The 20,409-nt window shown below is 44.7% G+C and overlaps 1 protein-coding gene across 1 annotated transcript in view; it reads left to right on the top strand.

Moving 5' to 3' along the window:
- Positions 1–5,987: 5,987 nt before the first annotated feature.
- lztr1 (leucine zipper like post translational regulator 1) overlaps positions 5,988–20,409 on the top strand; it is an 86,346-nt gene continuing 71,924 nt past the window's right edge. The window contains exons 1-2 of the mRNA XM_072247974.1: positions 5,988–6,251; positions 19,848–19,910. Of these exons, the coding sequence (XP_072104075.1) occupies positions 6,103–6,251; positions 19,848–19,910 (212 nt within the window). The 5' untranslated portion in view covers positions 5,988–6,102. The remainder of the gene's footprint in view (positions 6,252–19,847; positions 19,911–20,409) is intronic.

Genomic DNA, 20,409 nt, shown 5'->3' with positions numbered 1-20,409 from the left:
TGCCATCTTGTGGTTAATATCTGATTACACACAATGGTTGGCCTCTTTCTCAGTGTTTCCTGCTTATGATATCCAAGCAAAGAGTTGGTACTCTGTCATTTGTCCACACTTCCATCTAAAGATACCCTTCTTATCATCCATTATAAGCTATGCTGAACATTGTAAGCTATGCTTTGCAAGATGTTACATTTAGTTTTTCTGCTTTTATCAATACCCACAATGTTAGTCGGTAACATCCCTGTCCAAGTTCAAAGCAATAATGAATGGTTTGCCATAATCTGTTTTGTGTTTGGGGTGTCTAAGCAGGTCAAGCCTGGTGCAAAGCTGTCTCTTCATCAGTGCAGCGGCTGGAACCATTTCGATGGTGGCATGAGATGCTGCGTACCGTTTGCTTCCATAAAAGCCTTGAACTTTTCAGACAGGAGTTGTGGGCAATTGTCACTTACAAGCTGTTGAGGAAGTCCAAAATGGCTGAAGATGGAACGTAGCTCCTCAATACATTTTTCAGACGCAGTGCCCTTCATGATGGCAACCTCAGGTCATTTGCTGTATGCGCCCACTATGAACAAGAACATGTGGTCTTCTACAGGTCTTGAAACATTATGTGAATTCTTTGCATGGTTCTTCAGGCCATTCCCATGGTACAAAGGAGCAAGTTGAAAATAGTTCTCACTCCCTGACAATGTGGCCATGTTTTGGTCTTCTCTTCAATGGTTACATCGTCCTGATCAGCAGAAGGAGCTGCATGCATGTTCTTTCATATGCACTATGCTACAGAGTCCTGCATGTAGCTTGTCAAGCACCTGCTTTCTTATTGGTGGAGGAATGACATACAGTAGCTCCATAGTAAGCATCCTGCTCGGACTGTGAGCTCCTTCCATGAGTCTGGTAAAGTTTCAGTTCTATGGTAGTTCTCCTTTATATTTGTGTTACCATGTTCACCATTTTAGATTGAACAGGGTCAGTACGTGTGTGCTTCAGGACTTGAGCCACGGTTATCAGAGCTGTAGTTACTCCAGTGTTGGTGCGTGGCCAAGTGGTTAAGGCATTCGTCTAGTGATTCGAAGGTTGCTAGTTCGAGCCTCAGCTGAGGCAGCGTGTTGTGTCCTTGAGCAAGGCACTTAACCACACATTGCTCTGCAGCGACACCGGTGCCAAGCTGTACCGGTCCTAGTGCCCTTCCCTTGGACAACATCGGTGGCATGGAGAGGGCAGACTTGCAGCATGGGCAACTGCTGGTCTTCCATACAACCTTGCCCAGGCCTGCGCCCTGGAAACCTTCCAAAGCTCAAATCCACGGTCTCCTGAGACTAACGGATGCCTATTAAATAGGTACTTCCTTGAAGAAAAAGATCTCTTACAGGGATCGTTCTGGAGCTGTAACAGTTAAGGGAAGTCTAGATAGTCCATCAGCATTCGAATGGTCCTGTGCTTTATATCGTACTGACATGCAGATAGTAACAGAGCCGAATGTTGCATTTGACTAGCAGCCAGGGAAGAAATGCCCACCTGTGGACCAAAAATTGACTTCAAGTAGTGTAAACCATCAACCAAAGAGGAACTAATGGAATTTCTTAACTCCAAAGACAATTGTGAGTGCTTCCCACTCCATCCGGGCACAGCGGCTTTCTGCCTTGCTTGGTTGGAAAGCAATTGCTTGGTCTTCACCTGTGCAACAGGACAGTCAATATAACATTCAAGTCAAGTCGCTTTTATTGTCATTTCGACCATAAACTGCTGGTACAGTACACAGTAAAAACAAAATAACGTTCCTCCAGGACCACGGTGCTACATGAAACAACACAAAACTACACTAGACTACAGACCTACACAGGACTACATAAAGTGCACAAAACAGTGCAGACCAGTACAATAAATAATAAACAAGACAGTAGGTACAGTAGAGGACAAATTACAACACAAGTGATGTAGATGTCAGTCAAGACTCTGGGTATTAATGAGTCCGATGGCTTGGGGGAAGAAACTGTTGCCCAGTCTGATCGTGAGAGCCCGAATGCTTCGGTACCTTTTCCAGATGGCAGGAGGGAGAAGAGTTTGTATGAGGGGTGCGTGTGGTCCTTCACAATGCTGTTGACTTTACGGGTGCAGCGTGTAATGTAAATGTCTGTAATGGCGGGAAGAGAGACCCTGATGATCTTCTCAGCTGACCTCACTATCCGCTGCAGAAATACAGTTACGTTAGCATGAATCAGTCTGATGGCCTGGTGGAAGAAGTTCTCCCGTAGCCTGTTGGTCTTGGCTTTTATGCTGCAGTACCATTTCCCAGATGGTAGCAGCTGGAACAGTTTGTGGTTGGGGTCACTCGGGTGCCTAATGATCCTTTGGGCCCTTTTTACACACCTGTCTTTGCAAATGTTCTTAATAGTGGGAAGTTCACATCTACAGATGCACTGGGCTGTCCGCACCATTCTCTGCAGAGTCCTGCGATTGAGGGAAGTACAGTTCACATATCAGACAGTGATGCAGCCAGTCAGGAAACTCGCAATTGTGCCCCTGTAGAAAGATCTTAGGATCTGGGGGCCCATACCAAACTCTACCTTTGGTTTGAAGGCATATAGAACAGGTATTACCTTCAAGCATTTGGGTATTGTGTTGGGCATAACAGTCAAGTTAACAGTGATTCCTTTCATATTACCCAGTTCTTTGTTGAATACTTTTGCATGTTTTCTTCAACACCTCTTCTAGACCAGTGCTCTCACCAATCAAGTATATTTTTTGTCAGCTGAGTTTGAGGTGTTCCAACCACGAGCAGCCCAGAAGAGCTGGATAACTGCCTTTAACAATGTACAACGTAAGTTTATTTCACTGTTTGCTAATCTGCACAGTAACATGTACTACCCCCCTCACTGACAAAACCTCACCAGAGTAAGCCTTTAAAGTCAACCTTGCCCATTCTGGGGTGAGACGCTACAACCTCTCCTTGTAAACTGTCTCTGGCACCAGTGATACTACAGCAACCATGTCCACCTGCATCCTCACTGTGACTCTATCCAACCATGGGGGCCACCCAATAGCTGTCTTTGTATCCTAAAACAGATAAAACATGCAAGGCTTCTTCAACTATGGAGTGAGAATCACTCAGTCCACCCTCAGTATGCTCTATCTTGTTCATGTTTCATTTTCTTTCCCAAAAGTTATTTTTCTTTATTAGTGTTTTTGCTTGACAGTGTCATTTAACCTTCACAGCTTCCCTTTATGCCACAGCTTCAGCAAACTAAATCTTTATGCTGTACCAACATTCTTTTGCTGAATGTCCAGTTTTGCACAACAGTAACAATTATTGCCATTAAGTATCCTATTCTTGAAGTCAGTAGAAACTTTATGAACTTGGGAAAATGCACTTAATAGCTGAGCTTCTTCAGCTGTCTTTTCCATAGATGTACTAATCTCAATTGCCTTCTGTAATTTCAGTCTTCTGTAAGCAAATGTCTCTGAATTGCCTCACTACACAGACGACATTTGCGTCTTATCACATGATGTGTCATTCAGCGCTGCCCAAAATCACAGTGATCAGACAATTGCTTCAGCACGGCCACAAACTGTGAAATAGATTCGCCTTCCTCGTGATTCCTTTTATGAAAGCTAAACCTCTCAGCAATAATCAAAGATCTAGGAGAACAGTGGTCCTTTTAGACTTTGACTGTGTCCTCACAAGGCTTATTGCCAAACTTAGCAATTTGCACTGGACTGTGTAGTAAATTAAATGTTTTTTGCACCCATCAGTCAGAAAAGTTGAAACATGAATATTATCTGAAATTCCATTTGTCAGTTCAAAATATTCAAATACAAACTCCATTGCTTTGTTCATTCTGCTCATACTTCCAAACATTGTTGCCATTTTCAAACACAATCATGTTTCAGAGAAGTTAACTAGTCTTATCTCTCTCTCTCTCTCATTTTATTTAACCATCCCGTTCTCTCTGCTTGGATTCTTCATTCACCACACTTCCTGCGGCCATTTTATTTTCACGCGCCCTCATTACACAACCATCAGTGCTGCACATCGACTTTTCTTGCTGAAGAAAACAAAACAATAAAGATCACGCGAGGACTTGTCACCTCACTACCAGTTGTTATGTTTGTGGTACTGCGGAGCCAGGTGGTCATGAATCACACACATGAAAGGTGGAGAGGTGAGGAAAATATGTGCTGCTGTTTATTTTACTCGCAAGTCATCCATCCTTTCACATGATGTTCAGTACGTACGTAACACACAGGGAAGTATGACAGCAACCTGTAAAGGTCAAAATATATGAGAATACATAACAGAAACTTAAAGGAGACCTGAGGGGTAAAATTTCCTCCTAGCTGTTGTACTGACCACCCTCCTGTACGGCTCCGAGTCGTGGGTCACCTGCCGTCACCACCTACGACTCCTTGAGCATTTCCACCAGTACTGCCTCCGCACCATCCTCAACATCCACTGGAGTGACTTCGTCACCAACATCGAAGGCCTCGAACAGGCGGAGGTCACCAGCATCGAGGCCATATTGTTGAAGACGCAGCTGCGCTGGGCAGGGCACGTCTCCAGGATGGAAGATCATCACCTGCCCAAGATTGTGCTGTATGGCGAACTCTCCACTGGCCACCGTGACAGAGGGGCACTGAAAAAGAGGTCAAGGACTCTCTGAAGAAATCCCTTGGTGCCCGTCACATTGACCATCGCCAGTGGTCTAATGTAGCCTCCGATCGCAAAACCTGGCGACACATCATTCACCAGTCTGTTTCCTCCTTCGAGAACACACGCAGGGCTGGTATTGAGGACAAAAGCAGAAGGAGGAAGAACCATGATACATCAGCACCAAACCCAGGACAGAATTTCTCATGCAGCTGCTGTGGTCAGACCTACCTGTCCTGTATTGGCCTTGTCAGCCACCAGCGAGCCTGCAGCAGACATGGGCAGCCCCCTTCCTAAATCTTAATTCGTAAAGCCAAGCCATGATGATGACAAAGGGTACTGCATGTCTGGAATGGGCTGTCAATTAATTGACAGAAACAGATACAATTGCTGTGTTCAACAGGCAATTGTATGAGTACTTGGCCAGGAAAGGCAAATGGGATATAGGCCTAAATCCCACAAATAGAATTAAGTTCAAGTTCAATTTTAATTATCATTCAACTATACATGAATTTAGCCAAACAAAAGAGTTCCTCCATAGGTGTGTATTAGCACAGATAGTATGAACAAGCTGGGTGAGTATAATACATTTCAATGATTAGCCATAATCTTATTGAACATGGCAGAGTAAACACAGGGGTATGAATGGCCCAATCCTGCTGCTTCTATTATATATTTTACCTCCTTTAGAAGCTGAAATCCTTTAACTCATCAAGTTATTGCTCACCCTTTAACAGTCTGGACAAACTGCCTTAAATTTTTCCATTGTTTCTGTAGCAAGAGTGAGCCATTTGCAAGAACATGGGGAAAAAATACAACTTAATTTGAATACACAATCTTAAATACCAAATGTACCTGCTTCAACTTAATTGTTCTGGTAACAAATCCTGCTCATGTCAGGTTATAGATATGCTGAGGAGCAATATCACTCAGAAGTTTGGAAAAAGGCGAGGGGTTAGGCGTGATAAGATTGCCAATTGAACATGATGCTGCATATTTAAACACTTGGTTTTTTGATGTTGCTTCGTTAACCTTTTAACAGCTGGATCACTTCAGCTGAGTATGTTCTTTCGTGATCTACGTCAAAGTCTCTCCCTCCCTCCCGACCCTAGCAGAACCGCAACAAAGGTGACCCGTTTCTAATATTTTCTCATCGTTGCAAGTGATATTTAGCGGGAGAACACACCGTCACCGCAATATTGCAATGTATTATGGGAGTTGTAGTCACCATTTCCTCAGTACCATGTCGTAACCGACTGCGCGGAGCATGCTGGACGTTGTAGTCCCTTCTGCTGGAAATCTCCATTTTCGGAGTTCAGCTGGCCTCCATTTCCCGGCGTACCCTGGGATCCCGCCGCCCCTGACGGCTGCTGGTGGTGAGGTTGTTGGCGAGGGTTCCGGCGTTTCTCCGAAACAAGTCTGAAGTGGCGGACACAGAGTTTGATATCGACACCTCCGGGGCCATGGAGGGGAAGTCGAAGGTGGCCCCCAGTGTGGATTTCGACCACAGTTGCTCGGACAGTGTCGAATATTTGACCCTGAACTTCGGGCCTTTTGAGACTGTGCACCGCTGGAGGAGGCTGCCGCCCTGCGATGAGTTCGTAGGAGCCAGGTAACGAGAGGCGGCGGCACTGGCAATAATCGGTTTAATTCATTCAATCGGTGGTTTATTCCATGTTCCCCACCTATCCTGTCCCTTCCCTACACCCGAACCCGACTGTCAGTGACTGCACATCCGCTGAAACCCGGCAGTAACCCCACAGAAACCTCTCGTAAGGGACATATCTTTAACCGTACAATACCGCTCGTTACCGAGGAACAACCTTCTCTATGGACGTCAAACAGACCGAGGAATCCGCATATCCTTGAAACATAGGCCATTCAGCCCATCGAGTTAAGGAAGCCCCATTTCTTTGTTCCCTCCCTTGACCTAATCCTCCGACATTTCCATCAGCACGCCCCAGATACTACAGTTTATCTATACACAATGGACAATTCACAATGGCTAATTAGCCTACCATTTTATGTACTTGCGGACTTTATACAGATGGCATTGGAGGTCGTGATCAACTCTACCGGCATAGGATACTGTGAGATGTGACTTCAGTTATATTAATTGAACCAGGAACATAAATGTAAAACGCAAAGATGGTTAAGAATGTTGACATACTGCAGTCAATTGCTCGATTAGTTTTTTTGCTGCAACATTAATTCAAGGTGCAGTGCCAGATCTGGTACTAGAAAATTAAGAGCTGCTGCTGATGAGAGGAAGAATTTTTAAGGAGCAAACATTTGTGAAGCAGTGACTATCATATTAAACTTGCAGTAGGTATGGTGCAGATAGGAAGCAAAATACTTCTCTTGCAGAAGAGTCCATTTTAGTGAGTTGACAAGTGTCCAGGAGACTTGTGTTAAAAATTAGCATGTATTGTAAAATGGTAGGGAATTACTTAGGAGAGTTTTGATAAATTTGGATAGTTTTCACTGAAGCATTGTGAGCTGAGGAATGACCTGATAGAAGTACATAAAATTATGAGAGGTACATATAGCATAAATAGTTCCCTATGGTGGAATTGTCAATTACTGGAGGGTGTTAGGGTGATAGGGGAAAGTTTAAAGGAGATTTCGGAGGGAAGATTTATTATTTTTATAGAGAGTAGCAGGTGCCTGAAATGTGCCACCGGGGAAACTGGTGGAAGTAGGAATTATAACAACATTTAAGAGGTAAGACCATAAGACATAGAAGCAGAATTAGGTCATTTGGTGCAATGAGCCTGCTCCGCCGTTCAATCGTGGCTGATCCTTTCTTCTCCTCAACCCCATTCCCAGCTTTCTTCCTGAAACCTTTGATGCTGTGTCCAAACAAGAACCTATCAATCTCTGCCCTAAATACACCCAATGACCTGAACTCCACAGCTGCATGTGGCAATAAATTCCACAATTTCACTACCCTCTGGCTAAAGAAATTTCTCCGCATCTCTGTTTTAAATGGACATCCCTCCAAACTAAGGCTGTGCCCTTTTGACCTAGACTCCCCCATCATGGGAAACTTCCTGTCCATATCTACTCTGTCTAGGCCTTTTAACATTCAGTAGGTTTCAATGAGATCCCCACTCATCCTTCTAAATTCCAGCAAGTACAGACCAAGAGCCATCAAACGTTCCTTGTATGTCGTTCCTTCCAGGTGAGGCGACACTTCACCTGTGAGTCGGCTGGGGTGATATACCGCGTCCAGTGCTCCAGATGCGGCCTTCCATATATTGGTGAGACCCAACGCAGGCTGGGAGACGGTTTCGCTGAACACCTACGCTCTGTCCGCCAGAGAAAGCAGGATCTCCCAGTGGCCACACATTTTAATTCCACATCCCATTCCCATTCTGATATGTCTATCCACGGCTTCCTTTACTGTAAAGATGAAGCCACACTCAGGTTGGAGGAACAACACCTTATATTCTGTCTGGGTAGTCTCCAACCTGATGGCATAAACATTGACTTCTCTAACTTCCGTAAATGCCCCACCTCCCCTTCATACCCCATCCCTTATTTATTTATTTCCGCCTTTTTCTTCTCTTTTTTTCTCCCTCTGTCCCTCTCACTATAACTCCTTGCCCATCCTTTGGGTTCCCCCCCCCCCACCTTCTTTCTCCCTAGGCCTCCCGTCCCATGATCCTCTCCCTTCTCCAGCCTCGTATCCCTTTTGCCAATCAACTTTCCAGCTCTTGGCTCCATCCCTCCGCCTCCTGTCTTCTCCTATCATTTCGGATCTCCCCCTCCCCCTCTCACTTTCAAATCTCTTACTATCTCATAGTCATAGTCATACTTTATTGATCCCGGGGGAAATCTCTTCTTTCAGTTAGTCCTGACGAAGGGTCTCGGCCCGAAACATCGACTGTACCTCTTCCTATAGATGCTGCCTGGCCTGCTGCATTCACCAGCATTTTTTATGTATGTTCCTCTTTCCTTCCCGGAATTATCCTTGTGAACCACCTCTGGACCCTCTCCAATGCCAGCACATCTTTTCTTAGATGAGCCCAAAACTGTTCACAATATTCAAGGTGCAGCCTCACATGTACCTTTATAAAGCCTCAGCATCACGTCCCTGGTCTTGTATTCTAGACTTCTTGAAATAAATGCTAACATGCATTTGCCTTCCTCACTACTGACTCTACCTGCAAGTTAACCTTTAGGGTGTTCTGCACAAGGATTCCCAAGTCCCCTTGCATCTCAGATTTTTGGATTTTCTCCCCGTTTAGAAAATAATCTGCACATTTATTTCCATACCAAAGTGCATGACTGTGCAGTTTCCAACATTGTATTTCATTTGCCACTTTCTTGCCATTCTCCTAATCTGTCTAAGTGATTCTGCAACCTCCCTGTTTCATCAATGCTACCTGCCCCTCCACCCAATCTTTGTATCATTTGCAAACTTGGCAGCAAAGCTATCTATTCTATCATCTAAATCATTGATATACAGCATAAAAAGAGCACGGATCCCAGCACAGCAACACTGGTCACTGGCAGCCAAACAGAAAAGGATCTTTTTATTCCCACTTGCTGCCTCCTATCAATCAGCCAATGTTTTATGTTAGTAACTTTACTGTAATACCCAGGCTCTTAACTTGGTAAGCAGCCTCGTGTGGCACCTTGTCAAAGGCCTTCTAAAAGTCCAACTATACAACATCCACTGCATCCCCTTTATCTGTCCTACTTGTAATCTCCTCAAAGAATTCCAAAAGGCTCATCAGGTATGATTTTCCTGAAGGAAACCATGCTGACTTTGTCCTATCTTATCCTGTGTCACCAAGTACTCCATCACCCCATCCTTAACAATTGACTCCAACATCTTCCCAACCACTGAGGTCAGGCTAACTGGTCTATAATTTCCTTTCTGCTGCCTTCCTCCTTTCTTAAGGAATGGAGTAACATTTGCAATTTTCCAGTCCTCTGGCACCATGCCAGAGACTAATGATTTTTGAAAGATCATTTCTAATCCCTCCATCATCTCTACCACTACCTCTTTCAGAATGCTAGGGTGCAGTTCATCTGGTCTGGGTGACTTGTGTAGCTTTAAGAGACATGTGGACAATGCATTAACAAGAACAGGTACAGATGCAGATGGGATTAGTTTCGATTGGTATCGTGGTCAGGACAGATACAGTCATAAAGTAATGCAGCATGGAACCATGCCCTTTGGCCCAATTGGTCAATGCCGACCACAGCATCCTCCCCGCTAGTCCTGGTTGTCGTATTCAGCCCATAACTCTCTCAACCCCTTCCCCTTCACGTACCGATCCAAATGCCTCTACCACTTCTACCAGCTTATTCCAGGTACTGTACTCACTACCCTCTGTGTAAAGAACTTATCTCTCAGGTCTGTTTTAAATCTCCCCTCTTGGATCTGTGCCCTTTGGTTTTGGACTCCTCAGCCCTGATTCATACTCCTCATCATTTTATGAATTTCTGTGAGATTACTTCTCTTTCTCCTATGCTCCAAAAAATAAAGATCCTGTGTGACCCTGTAGTCCAGGGCAGCATTCTCATAAATCTCTTCTGCACCCTCTCCAGCTTGACGACATATTTCCTATAACTTAATCAATAGGAATGCGTCATCAGAAAGGGCGAACAGAAGTAATACAGGTGCGGGCAGAGCAGCCCTTCTTTGATCGGCCACTCTTTCAGCTGGTCTTTAGAGTGGATTTGGCCCATCAGGCTCAGGCGAGATCATGCTTCGGCGAGTTAATCTGCCAACTTTCTCTTTTTGTTCTTATTTCTCCATTCCTCGACTGCTAGGGCACAGTAGCACAGTGTGAAAGGCTCCAAGGGCAGTGTTTTGTACTGTGTGTGGGATGTGGGAAGTTGGGAGAGCTCTAGTCTCCCGGATAAACACATTTGCACCAAGATGCAGCTCCTCAGAGAATGTGAAGGACCTGGTACTGCAGCTTGACCTTCAATTCATAATAGATAGGAGCTACAGGGAAGTCGTCACCTTTAGGTTGTAGGAATCAGGTGACTGTCAGGAGAAGGAAGGGAACATATTGGAAGCTGACCTTTCAGATACTATTATGAATATGAATCCTTGGATCAAGTGTTCTGTTGGAAGAATTTATAATTTATTATTACAATGGAATAAGCGTCCTTTATCTAAGATTAAACAGGATTGGGAAAAGGAACTTAATTTGACTTTTATGACAGAGGATTGGATGCGGATTTTGAAGTTGGTTAACTCTTCTTCAATTTGTGCTAGCCATTCATTGATTCAATTTAAAATTGTACATCGTTATCATTTAACGAAGGAGAGACTTTCTAAAATCTTTTCTAATGTTGATAGTCATTGTGATAGATGTAAAACTGAGATAGCTGCACTGACATATGTTTTGGTCTTGTTCTATATTGAAACAGTTCTGGAAGTCGTTTTTTTCAACAATATCTAAAGCACTTAAAATTAATCTACAACCTAATAAATTAACTCTGCTTTTTGGAATAATTCCTCAAAATATTCATGGTATTTCTGTGTCTGACTAACATGTTATTGCATTTGTTACATTGATAGCTAGGAGGGCCATTTTGTTGAAGTGGAAGGATACATCAGCTCCCACTTTGTCACAACGGTTTTCTCAAGTGATGCTATGTCTTAGTTTGGAGAAAATTGGAAGTCGAACCTTTGAACCTTTATTTGATTTTGAGAAAAGACGGGGCTCATTTGCTCGTTATCATCATTTGAGCTAATTGATAGAATTTTTCCACAATCTAATTGTAAATTATTTAGTATATTTTCTTGCTGGTGGTTTAATGTTTATTTTTAGAAGCTTTTTGTATGACGCATGACTCCGGGGTTGTACACCTAATGGGTTCTTTTTTTTTCTCACTTTTCTGCTTAGTAGGTTTTTTTTGTTATCACAAATTTTTTTTTCAATCTTTAAGATAATGTCTTTTTTGAGACATTGTAAATGTTGGTACTTCAATGTACTCATGTTATTTTTTTTTGTATAATATAACAATAAAAAGATTTGAAAAGAAAGGAGAAGGAAGGGAAATGCACAGCCAGTGCAGAGTAAACCGTTGGCTGTTCACCTCAATTATTAGTATACAACTTTAGATATTGTTGAGGGAGGTGACCTACTGGGAGAGAGCCACGGTGACCGGGTCTCTGGCACTGACTCTGGTACTGTTGCTCCAGAGAGCAGAGAGGTGAAAAGGCAGTGCTGATAGGAGATTCCATAGTCAGAGCAACAGGGACAAGATTCTATGGGCACGATAGAGACACCTGAATGGTATGTGGGCTCCCTGGTGCCAGGGTCAGGGATGTCTCAGATCGGGTGCATGGCATTCTCAAGGATGAGGGTGAGCAAACAAGCTTTGGCACCAATGAGACAGGTAGACAGTGGGGAAGTCCTGAAGAGAGATTTTAGAGAGCTAGGTAGAAAGCTGAGAAACAGGACCTCCAGGATAGTAATCTCTGGATTGCTGCCTGTGCCATGTGCCAGTGAGGGTAAGAATAGGAGGATTTGGCAGGTGAATGTGGCTGAGGAACTGGTGCAAGGGGCAGGGGCTCAGATTTATGGATCTTTGGATCTCTTATGACCTGTACAAAAAGGGGTGGACGGCACCTAAAACCAAGGGGATCCAAAATCCTTGTAGGCAACTTTGCTGGAGTTGTTTGGGAGGGTTTAAACATATTTGGTAGAGTGAGAGTGCTGAGGATAAGGTAGTTGGCTTACAAATAAAGGCAGTCTGTAATAAGACTCCTAGCAAGGTGAGGCCGATGACAGGACTAAACTGCAGTCAATAAGATGAGTTGCAACGTAAAAGCCAGGCAAAATCAAAAAGGGTGACTACAGGACTGAAGGTGTTATTTGAATGCACACAGCATATGGAGTAAGGTAGACGAACTTGTAGCACAGTTACAGGTTGGCAAATATGATATTGTCGGCATCACTGAATCATGGCTGGAAGAAGATTGTAGTTGGGAACTTAACGTCCAAGGATACACATTGCATCGAAAGAACAGGCAGGAAGGCAGCGGGGATGGCATTGCTCTGTTGGTAAAAAAATGCAATCAGATCATTAGAGAAAGGTAATATAGGGTTGGAAGGTGTTGAATCATTGTGGTTAGAGCTGAGGAACTGCAAGAATAAAAAGACCCTGATGGTAATTATATGCAGACCTCCAAACAGTAGTGAGGATGTGGTCTACAATGGGAGATAGATATTGCATGCCAAAAGGGCAATCTTACAATAGTCATGGGGGATTTGAAAATGCAGGTTGGTGCTGATTCCCAAAAGGGGGAATTTTTTAGAATACCTACAAGATGGCTTTTTAGAGCAGCCCGTGCTTGAGCCCACTAGGGGACCAGGTATTCGGATTTGGGTGTTGGCCAATGAACTGCAATTGATTAGAGAGCTAAAGGTAAAAGAGCCGTCCGATCATAGTATGATGGAATTCACACTGAAATTTAAGAAGCAGCTAAAGTCAGATGTATTAATATTATAGTAGAATAAAGGGAATTATAGAGGCATGAGAGAGGAGTTGGCCAGAATTGATTGGAAAAAAACTCTGGTGAGGGATGACACTGGCAGAGCAGCAATGGCTGAAATTTCTGGAAGCAATTCAGAATGCGTAGGATATATGCATCCAAAAAAGGAGGAAGTATTTTAAAGACAAGATGACTCAACCATGGCTAACAAGAGAAGTCAAAGCTTGCATAAAAGCCAAAGAGAAGGCAGATAATAGAGCAAAAATTAATGGGAAGTTAGAGGATTGGGAAGCTTTTATAAGCTAAGAGAAGGCAACTTTAAAAAGTCATTATAAGGAAAAGATGGAATGCGAAGTAGGCTAGTCAATAATATTAAAAGAGGATACCAGGAGTCTCTTCAGAGACATGAAGTGTAAAAGAGAGATGACAATAGATATCGGAGCACTGAAGAGCGATGCTGGAGAGGTAGTAATGGGGGGGGGGGGGGGAAACAAGGAAACAGTGGAAGAACTGAGTAAGTATTTTACACCAGTCTTCAGTCTGGAAGACACTAGCAGTATGGTGGAAGTTCCAGAGTGTTTGGGGTCAGAAGTGTGTGAAGTTGCCACTACTAGAGAGAAGGTTTTTGAAAACTGAAAGGTCTGAAGATAGATAAATCACCAGGACCAGATGGTGTAACACCCCAGGGTTCTGAAAGAGGTGCAGAAAGAGATTGTAGAAGCATTTGTATTGATCTTTCAAGAATCACTAGATTTTGAAATGGTTCCGGAAGACTGAAAAAATTGCAAATGTCATTCTACTCTTCAAGAAGAGAGAGAGGCAGAAGTAAGTAAACTATGGGCCAGCTAATCTGATCTCAGTGGTTGGGAAGATGTTGAAATCAGTTGTTAAGTATGTGGCTTCAGGGTACTTGGAGGCACATGATAAAATAGGCCATAGTCAGCATGGTTTCATCAAGGGAAAATCGTGCCTGACAAATCTGATGGAATTTCTTGAAGAAATAACAAGCAGGAAAGACAGGAAAATTGGTTGATATTGTGTAATTGGATTTTCAGAAGGACTTTGACAAGGTGCCACACATGAGACTGGTTTAGAGCCCATGGTATTACAGGAAAGATACTAGCACAGATAAAGCAGTGGCTGATTGGCAGGAGGCAAAGAGTAGGAATGAAGGCAGCCTTTTCTGGTTGGCTGTTGGTGAGTAGTGATATTCCCTAGGGGTCTGTGTTGGGGCCAATTATATGTCAGTGACTTGGATGATGGAATTGATGGTTGTTGCGAAGTTTGTAGATGATACGAAGGTAGGTGGAGGGGCAGGTAGTTCTGAAGGAGTAGAGAGGCTACAGAAGGACTTGGACAGATGAGAAGAATGGACAAAGAAGTGGCAGATGGAATATGGCGTCAGGAAGTGTATGGTCATTCAATTTGGCAGAAGAAATAAAAGGGTAGACTATTTTCTAAATGGAGAGAAAATGCAAAAATCTGAGACACAAAGGGGCTTGAGAATCCTTGTGCAGGATCCTGCAAAATTATTTTGCAGTTTGAGTCTGTGGTGAGGAAGGCAAGTGTGTTGTAAGCATTCATTTCATGAGGACTAGAATATAAAAGCAAGGATGTAATGTTGAGATTTTATAAAGCATTGGAGAGACCTCACTTGAAGGATTGTGAGCAATTTTGAGCCCCTTATCTTAGAAAGAATGTGTTGACACTGGGGAGGGTTCATAGGAAATTCGCCAGAATGATTCCAGGATTGACTGTCTTGTCGTATAAAGAGCATTTGATGGCTCTGGGTCTGTATTCTCTGGAATTCAGAAGAATGAGGAGATGACCTAATTGAAACCTATCAAATGGTGAAACAGCTCGATAGAGTGGATGTGGAGAGGATGTTTCCTTTGGTGAGAGAGTCTAAGACTAGAGGACACAGCCTCAGAATAGATGGATCATCCTTTTAGAATGGAGATGAGGAGCAATTACTTCAGCCAGAGAGCGAATCTGTAGAATTTGTTTCACAGGCAGCTGTGGAGGCTAAATCTTTAGGTGCATTTAAGGCAGAGATTGACACAAACACGAGGAATTCTGCAGATGCTGGAAATTCAAGCAACACACTTCAAAGTTGCTGGTGAAGGCAGCAAGCCAGGCAGCACTGTACCTCTTCCTAGAGATGCTGCCTGGCCTGCTGCATTCACCAGCAACTTTGATGTGTGTTGCAGAGATTGACACATTCTTGATTGGTCAGGGAATGAAGAGATATGGGGAGAATGTTGGAGACTGGAGCTGAGGGGAATAATGGATCAGCCATGATGAAATGGTGGAGCAGACTCGATGGGCCAAATGGCTTAATTCTGCTCCTATATCATATGGTTTTATAAGTGTGGCCAAAACACTACACAGTGCTCCAAATGTGGCCTCACCATCATCTTTATGTGCCATGCCATATGACAGTAGAGGAGGCCATCTGCTGACATGTCGGAATGGGAAGTAGAACTGAAGTGGGAGGCCACCAGGAGATCCCGCTCTTTCTGGCAGACAAAGTGTAGGTGCTCGGCAAAGTGGTCTCCCGATCTTCTGGTCTCACTGAGATGCAGGAGGCCACACCGGGAACACTGGAGACAGTAGATGACCCATACAGACTCACAGGTGAAGTGTTGCCTCACCTTGAAAGACTGGGGCCCTGAATGGTAGTGAGGGAAAATATGTGCTGGACGTGGAGGCTAGTGGGATGGTAGGTGAGGACAAGAGGAATCCTTTCCCTGGTGGAGTGGCAGGAGAATGGGGTGAGGGCAGACGTGCATGAAGTGGAAGGGATGCAGGTGAGGGCAGCATTGATGGTGGAGGAAGGGAAACCCTTTGAAGAAGCAGGACATCTCAGTTGTTCTGGAATGAAAGGCCTTACCTTGAGAGTTGATGCGGCGGAGACTGAGGAACTAAGTTCTGGAATGAAAAGCCTCATCCTGAGAGCAGATAGTGAAGTTTAATTGATTGCATAAAATTGAGAGTCCTGAACAGCATGGCAAGAAGGACCCATTGGCTGAAGTTGAAAACCAGGTGATGTAGATTTGCTAATTGGTAGAAAATTTGAGGGGCTTTAAGCAAAATATATTTTGTCAAAAGATGGCAGATCTTTGGAGCCCTATCTGCAAAGATGGTGGAGACAGAACCTTTCATCACTTTACGAACCTCGATGACCACTGTTACCTACCAGGCAACAGACCAAGACCTGGGAAGTGAGAGGAATGCTCAGATATAATGGGGAAAATGATATCCTGTGCATACATTTTTGATTTGATGAAACCCTGTACTACATACACATCCATCAATAATCCCTGATAAATCCATCTTTGTATACACATCAACACACATCAAAGTTGCTGGTGAACGCAGCAGGCCAGGCAGCATCTGTAGGAAGAGGTGCAGTCGACGTTTCAGTCCAAGACCCTTCGTCAGGACTAACTGAAGGAAGAGTGAGTAAGGGATTTGAAAGTTGGAGGGGGAGGGGGAGATCCAAAATGATAGGAGAAGACAGGAGGGGAAGGGATAGAGCCAAGAGCTGGACAGGTGATAGGCAAAAGGGGATACGAGAGGATCATGGGACAGGAGGTCTGGGAAGAAAGACGGGGGGCGGGGACCCAGAGGATGGGCAAGGGGTATATTCAGAGGGACAGAGAGAGAAAAAGGAGAGTGAGAGAAAGAATGTGTGCATAAAAATAAGTAACAGATGGGGTACGAGGGGGAGGTGGGGCCTTAGCGGAAGTTAGAGAAGTCGATGTTCATGCCATTAGGTTGGAGGCTACCCAGACGGAATATAAGGTGTTGTTCCTCCAACCTGAGTGTGGCTTCATCTTTACAGTAGAGGAGGCCATGGATAGACATGTCAGAATGAGAATGGGAATGGGATGTGGAATTAAAATGTGTGGCCACTGGGAGATCCTGCTTTCTCTGGCGGACAGAGCGTAGATGTTCAGCAAAGCGGTCTCCCAGTCTGCATCGGGTCTTGCCAATATATAAAAGGCCACATCGGGAGCACCGGACGCAGTATATCACCCCAGTCGACTCACAGGTGAAGTGTTGCCTCACCTGTAAGGACTGTTTGGGGCCCTGAATGGTGGTAAGGGAGGAAGTGTAAGGGCACGTGTAGCACTTGTTCCGCTTACACGGATAAGTGCCAGGGGGGAGATCAGTGGGGAGGGATGGGGGGGACGAATGGACAAGGGAGTTGTGTAGGGAGCGATCCCTGCGGAATGCAGAGAGATGGGGGGAGGGAAAGATGTGCTTAGTGGTGGGATCCCGTTGGAGGTGGCGGAAGTTACAGGGAATAATATGTTGGACCCGGAGGCTGGTGGGGTGGTAGGTGAGGACCAGGGGAACCCTATTCCTGGTGAGGTGGCGGGAGGATGGAGTGAGAGCAGATGTACGTGAAATGGGGAAGATGCGTTTAGGAGCACAGTTGATAGTGGAGGAAGGGAAGCCCCTTTCTTTAAAAAAGGAAGACACCTCCCTCGTCCTAGAATGAAAAGCCTCATCCTGAGAGCAGATGCGGCGGAGACGGAGGAATTGCGAGAAGGGGATGGCGTTTTTGCAAGAGACAGGGTGAGAAGAGGAATAGTCCAGATAGCTGTGAGAGTCAGTAGGCTTATAGTAGACATCAGTGGATAAGCTGTCTCCAGAGACAGAGACAGAAAGATCTAGAAAGGGGAGGGAGGTGTCGGAAATGGACCAGGTAAACTTGAGGGCAGGGTGAAAGTTGGAGGCAAAGTTAATAAAGTCAACGAGTTCTGCATGCGTGCAGGAAGCAGCGCCAACGCAGTCGTCGATGTAGCGAAGGAAAAGTGGGGGACAGATACCAGAATAGGCACGGAACATAGATTGTTCCACAAACCCAACAAAAAGGCAGGCATAGCTAGGACCCATACGGATGGGCATAGCTAGGACCCATGTCTACTATAAGCCTACTGACTCTCACAGCTATCTGGACTATTCCTCCTCTCACCCTGTCTCTTGCAAAAATGCCATCCCCTTCTCGCAATTCCTCCATCTCCGCTGCATCTGCTCTCAGGATGAGGCTTTTCATTCTAGGACGAGGGAGATGTCTTACTTTTCTAAAGAAAGGGGCTTCCCTTCCTCCACTATCAACTCTGCTCTTAAACGCATCTCCCCCATTTCACGTACATTTGCTCTCACTCCATCCTCCCGCCACCCCACTAGGAATAGGGTTCCCCTGGTCCTCACCTACCACCCCACCAGCCTCCGGGTCCAACATATTATTCTCCGTAACTTCCGCCACCTCCAACGGGATCCCACCACTAAGCACATCTTTCCCTCCCCCCATCTCTCTGCATTCCGCAGGGATCGCTCCCTACACAACTCCCTTGTCCATTCGTCCCCCCCATCCCTCCCCACTGATCTCCCTCCTGGCACTTATCCGTGTAAGCGGAACAAGTGCTACACATGCCCTTACACTTCCTCCCTTACCACCATTCAGGGCCCCAAGCAGTCCTTCCAGTTGAGGCAACACTTCACCTGTGAGTCGACTGGGGTGATATACTGCGTCCGGTGCTCCCGATGTGGCCTTTTATATATTGGCGAGACCCGACGCAGACTGGGAAACCGCTTTGTTGAACATCTACGCTCTGTCCGCCAGAGAAAGCAGGATCTCCCAGTGGCCACACATTTTAATTCCACATCCCATTCCCATTCTGACATGTCTATCCACGGCCTCCTCTACTGTAAAGATGAAGCCACACTCAGGTTGGAGGAACAACACCTTATATTCCGTCTGGGTAGCCTCCAACCTGATGGCATGAACATCAACTTCTCTAACTTCCGCTAGGCCCCACCTCCCCCTCGTACCCCATCTGTTACTTATTTTTATGCACACATTCTTTCTCTCACTCTCCTTTTTCTCCCCCTGTCCCTCTGAATATACCTCTTGCCCATCCTCTGGCCCCCCCCCCCCCTTGTCTTTCTTCCCGGACCTCCTGTCCCATGATCCTCTCGTATCCCCTTTTGCCTATCACCTGTCCAGCTCTTGGCTCTATCCCTCCCCTCCTGTCTTCTCCTATCATTTTGGATCTCCCCCTCCCCCTCCAACTTTCAAATCCCTTACTCACTCTTCCTTCAGTTAGTCCTGACGAAGGGTCTCGGCCTGAAACGTCGACTGCACCTCTTCCTACAGATGCTGCCTGGCCTGCTGTGTTCACCAGCAACTTTGATGTGTGTTGCTTGAATTTCCAGCATCTGCAGAATTCCTGTTGTTTTTGTATACACATCCTCTGTGTAAGCCAGGCACATGCTAAAATCAAGCAGACTGCTGAAAAAAACTCTGTTTGTAGCCTCATCAGGGTTTTGGCCCATGAAGTCAACAGTTCCTTCCCCAACACCTCCACAGGTGCTGCTCCACTAGCTAAATTCCTCCAACAGACTGTCTGTTGTTTCACATAAATATCTCTTTAATTACAAGCTTTCAATAACACCTTAAAGTACTTTCTTTCATATTAAAAAATCACTCTGTAATCTCTCCCTACATTGTAAAAATCATATGTTCAATTTATCAAAATGGTTATCCAGTACCTTACATATGCAACAGGTCAAAGTATATCATAAAATGCAGTAGACAGCACCGTGGTCCTGGAGGAACATTGTTTCATTTTTACTGTGTACTGTACCAGCAGTTATGGTTGAAATGACAATAAAAGCAACTTGACTTGACTTGTTGATGCGTATTTTCTTTTTCCTTAGGCGAAGTAAGCATACTGTTGTGGCCTATAAGGATGCAATCTACGTGTTTGGAGGAGACAATGGGTACGTACTGAAATAAGTCCTTTAAGGAATCTAAACTAATAATTATATTCCATCATGATTTCCACGGGATCTCTCCTACAACAAAATGCACAGGGGCCATTCTAAGACTAAGGCTAAATCTTTGTTTGTAAATGAAGCCATTGTAGTGTAAGTCTAGGCTTACTGAGCAGGATGGAATAAGCTTTAGTTTGGCAGTAGTTCCATGCGGAGCCATTGATACTTATCAGCAGTAGTACTGTTACTTTACATTGCAGTTTCATTACGCAAAATCTATTAAATGAAGGTACTTCTTTTCATGTTTGGTGCAACCACAGAAAATCCAGACTTGCTGTTTGAGCTCCACCAGTGATTTCCTGTCTGCACTTCACTAGAGTTCAGTACTGAGACATGAACTTGCTCCAGTTCCCCCTCCCTTGCACTTCAGTATCCACGTCCATACTCCACAATCTGATGAATGGGGATAGCACTGCTGTGGGGAAGAAAGGTAAAGACTGGCTAA

The sequence above is a fragment of the Mobula birostris genome, chromosome 31 (genome assembly GCF_030028105.1).
Source record: "Mobula birostris isolate sMobBir1 chromosome 31, sMobBir1.hap1, whole genome shotgun sequence".
Taxonomy (NCBI): domain Eukaryota; kingdom Metazoa; phylum Chordata; class Chondrichthyes; order Myliobatiformes; family Myliobatidae; genus Mobula; species Mobula birostris.
The sequence above is the reverse complement of the archived record's forward strand: the minus strand, read 5'-3'. Positions and strand labels throughout refer to the sequence as shown.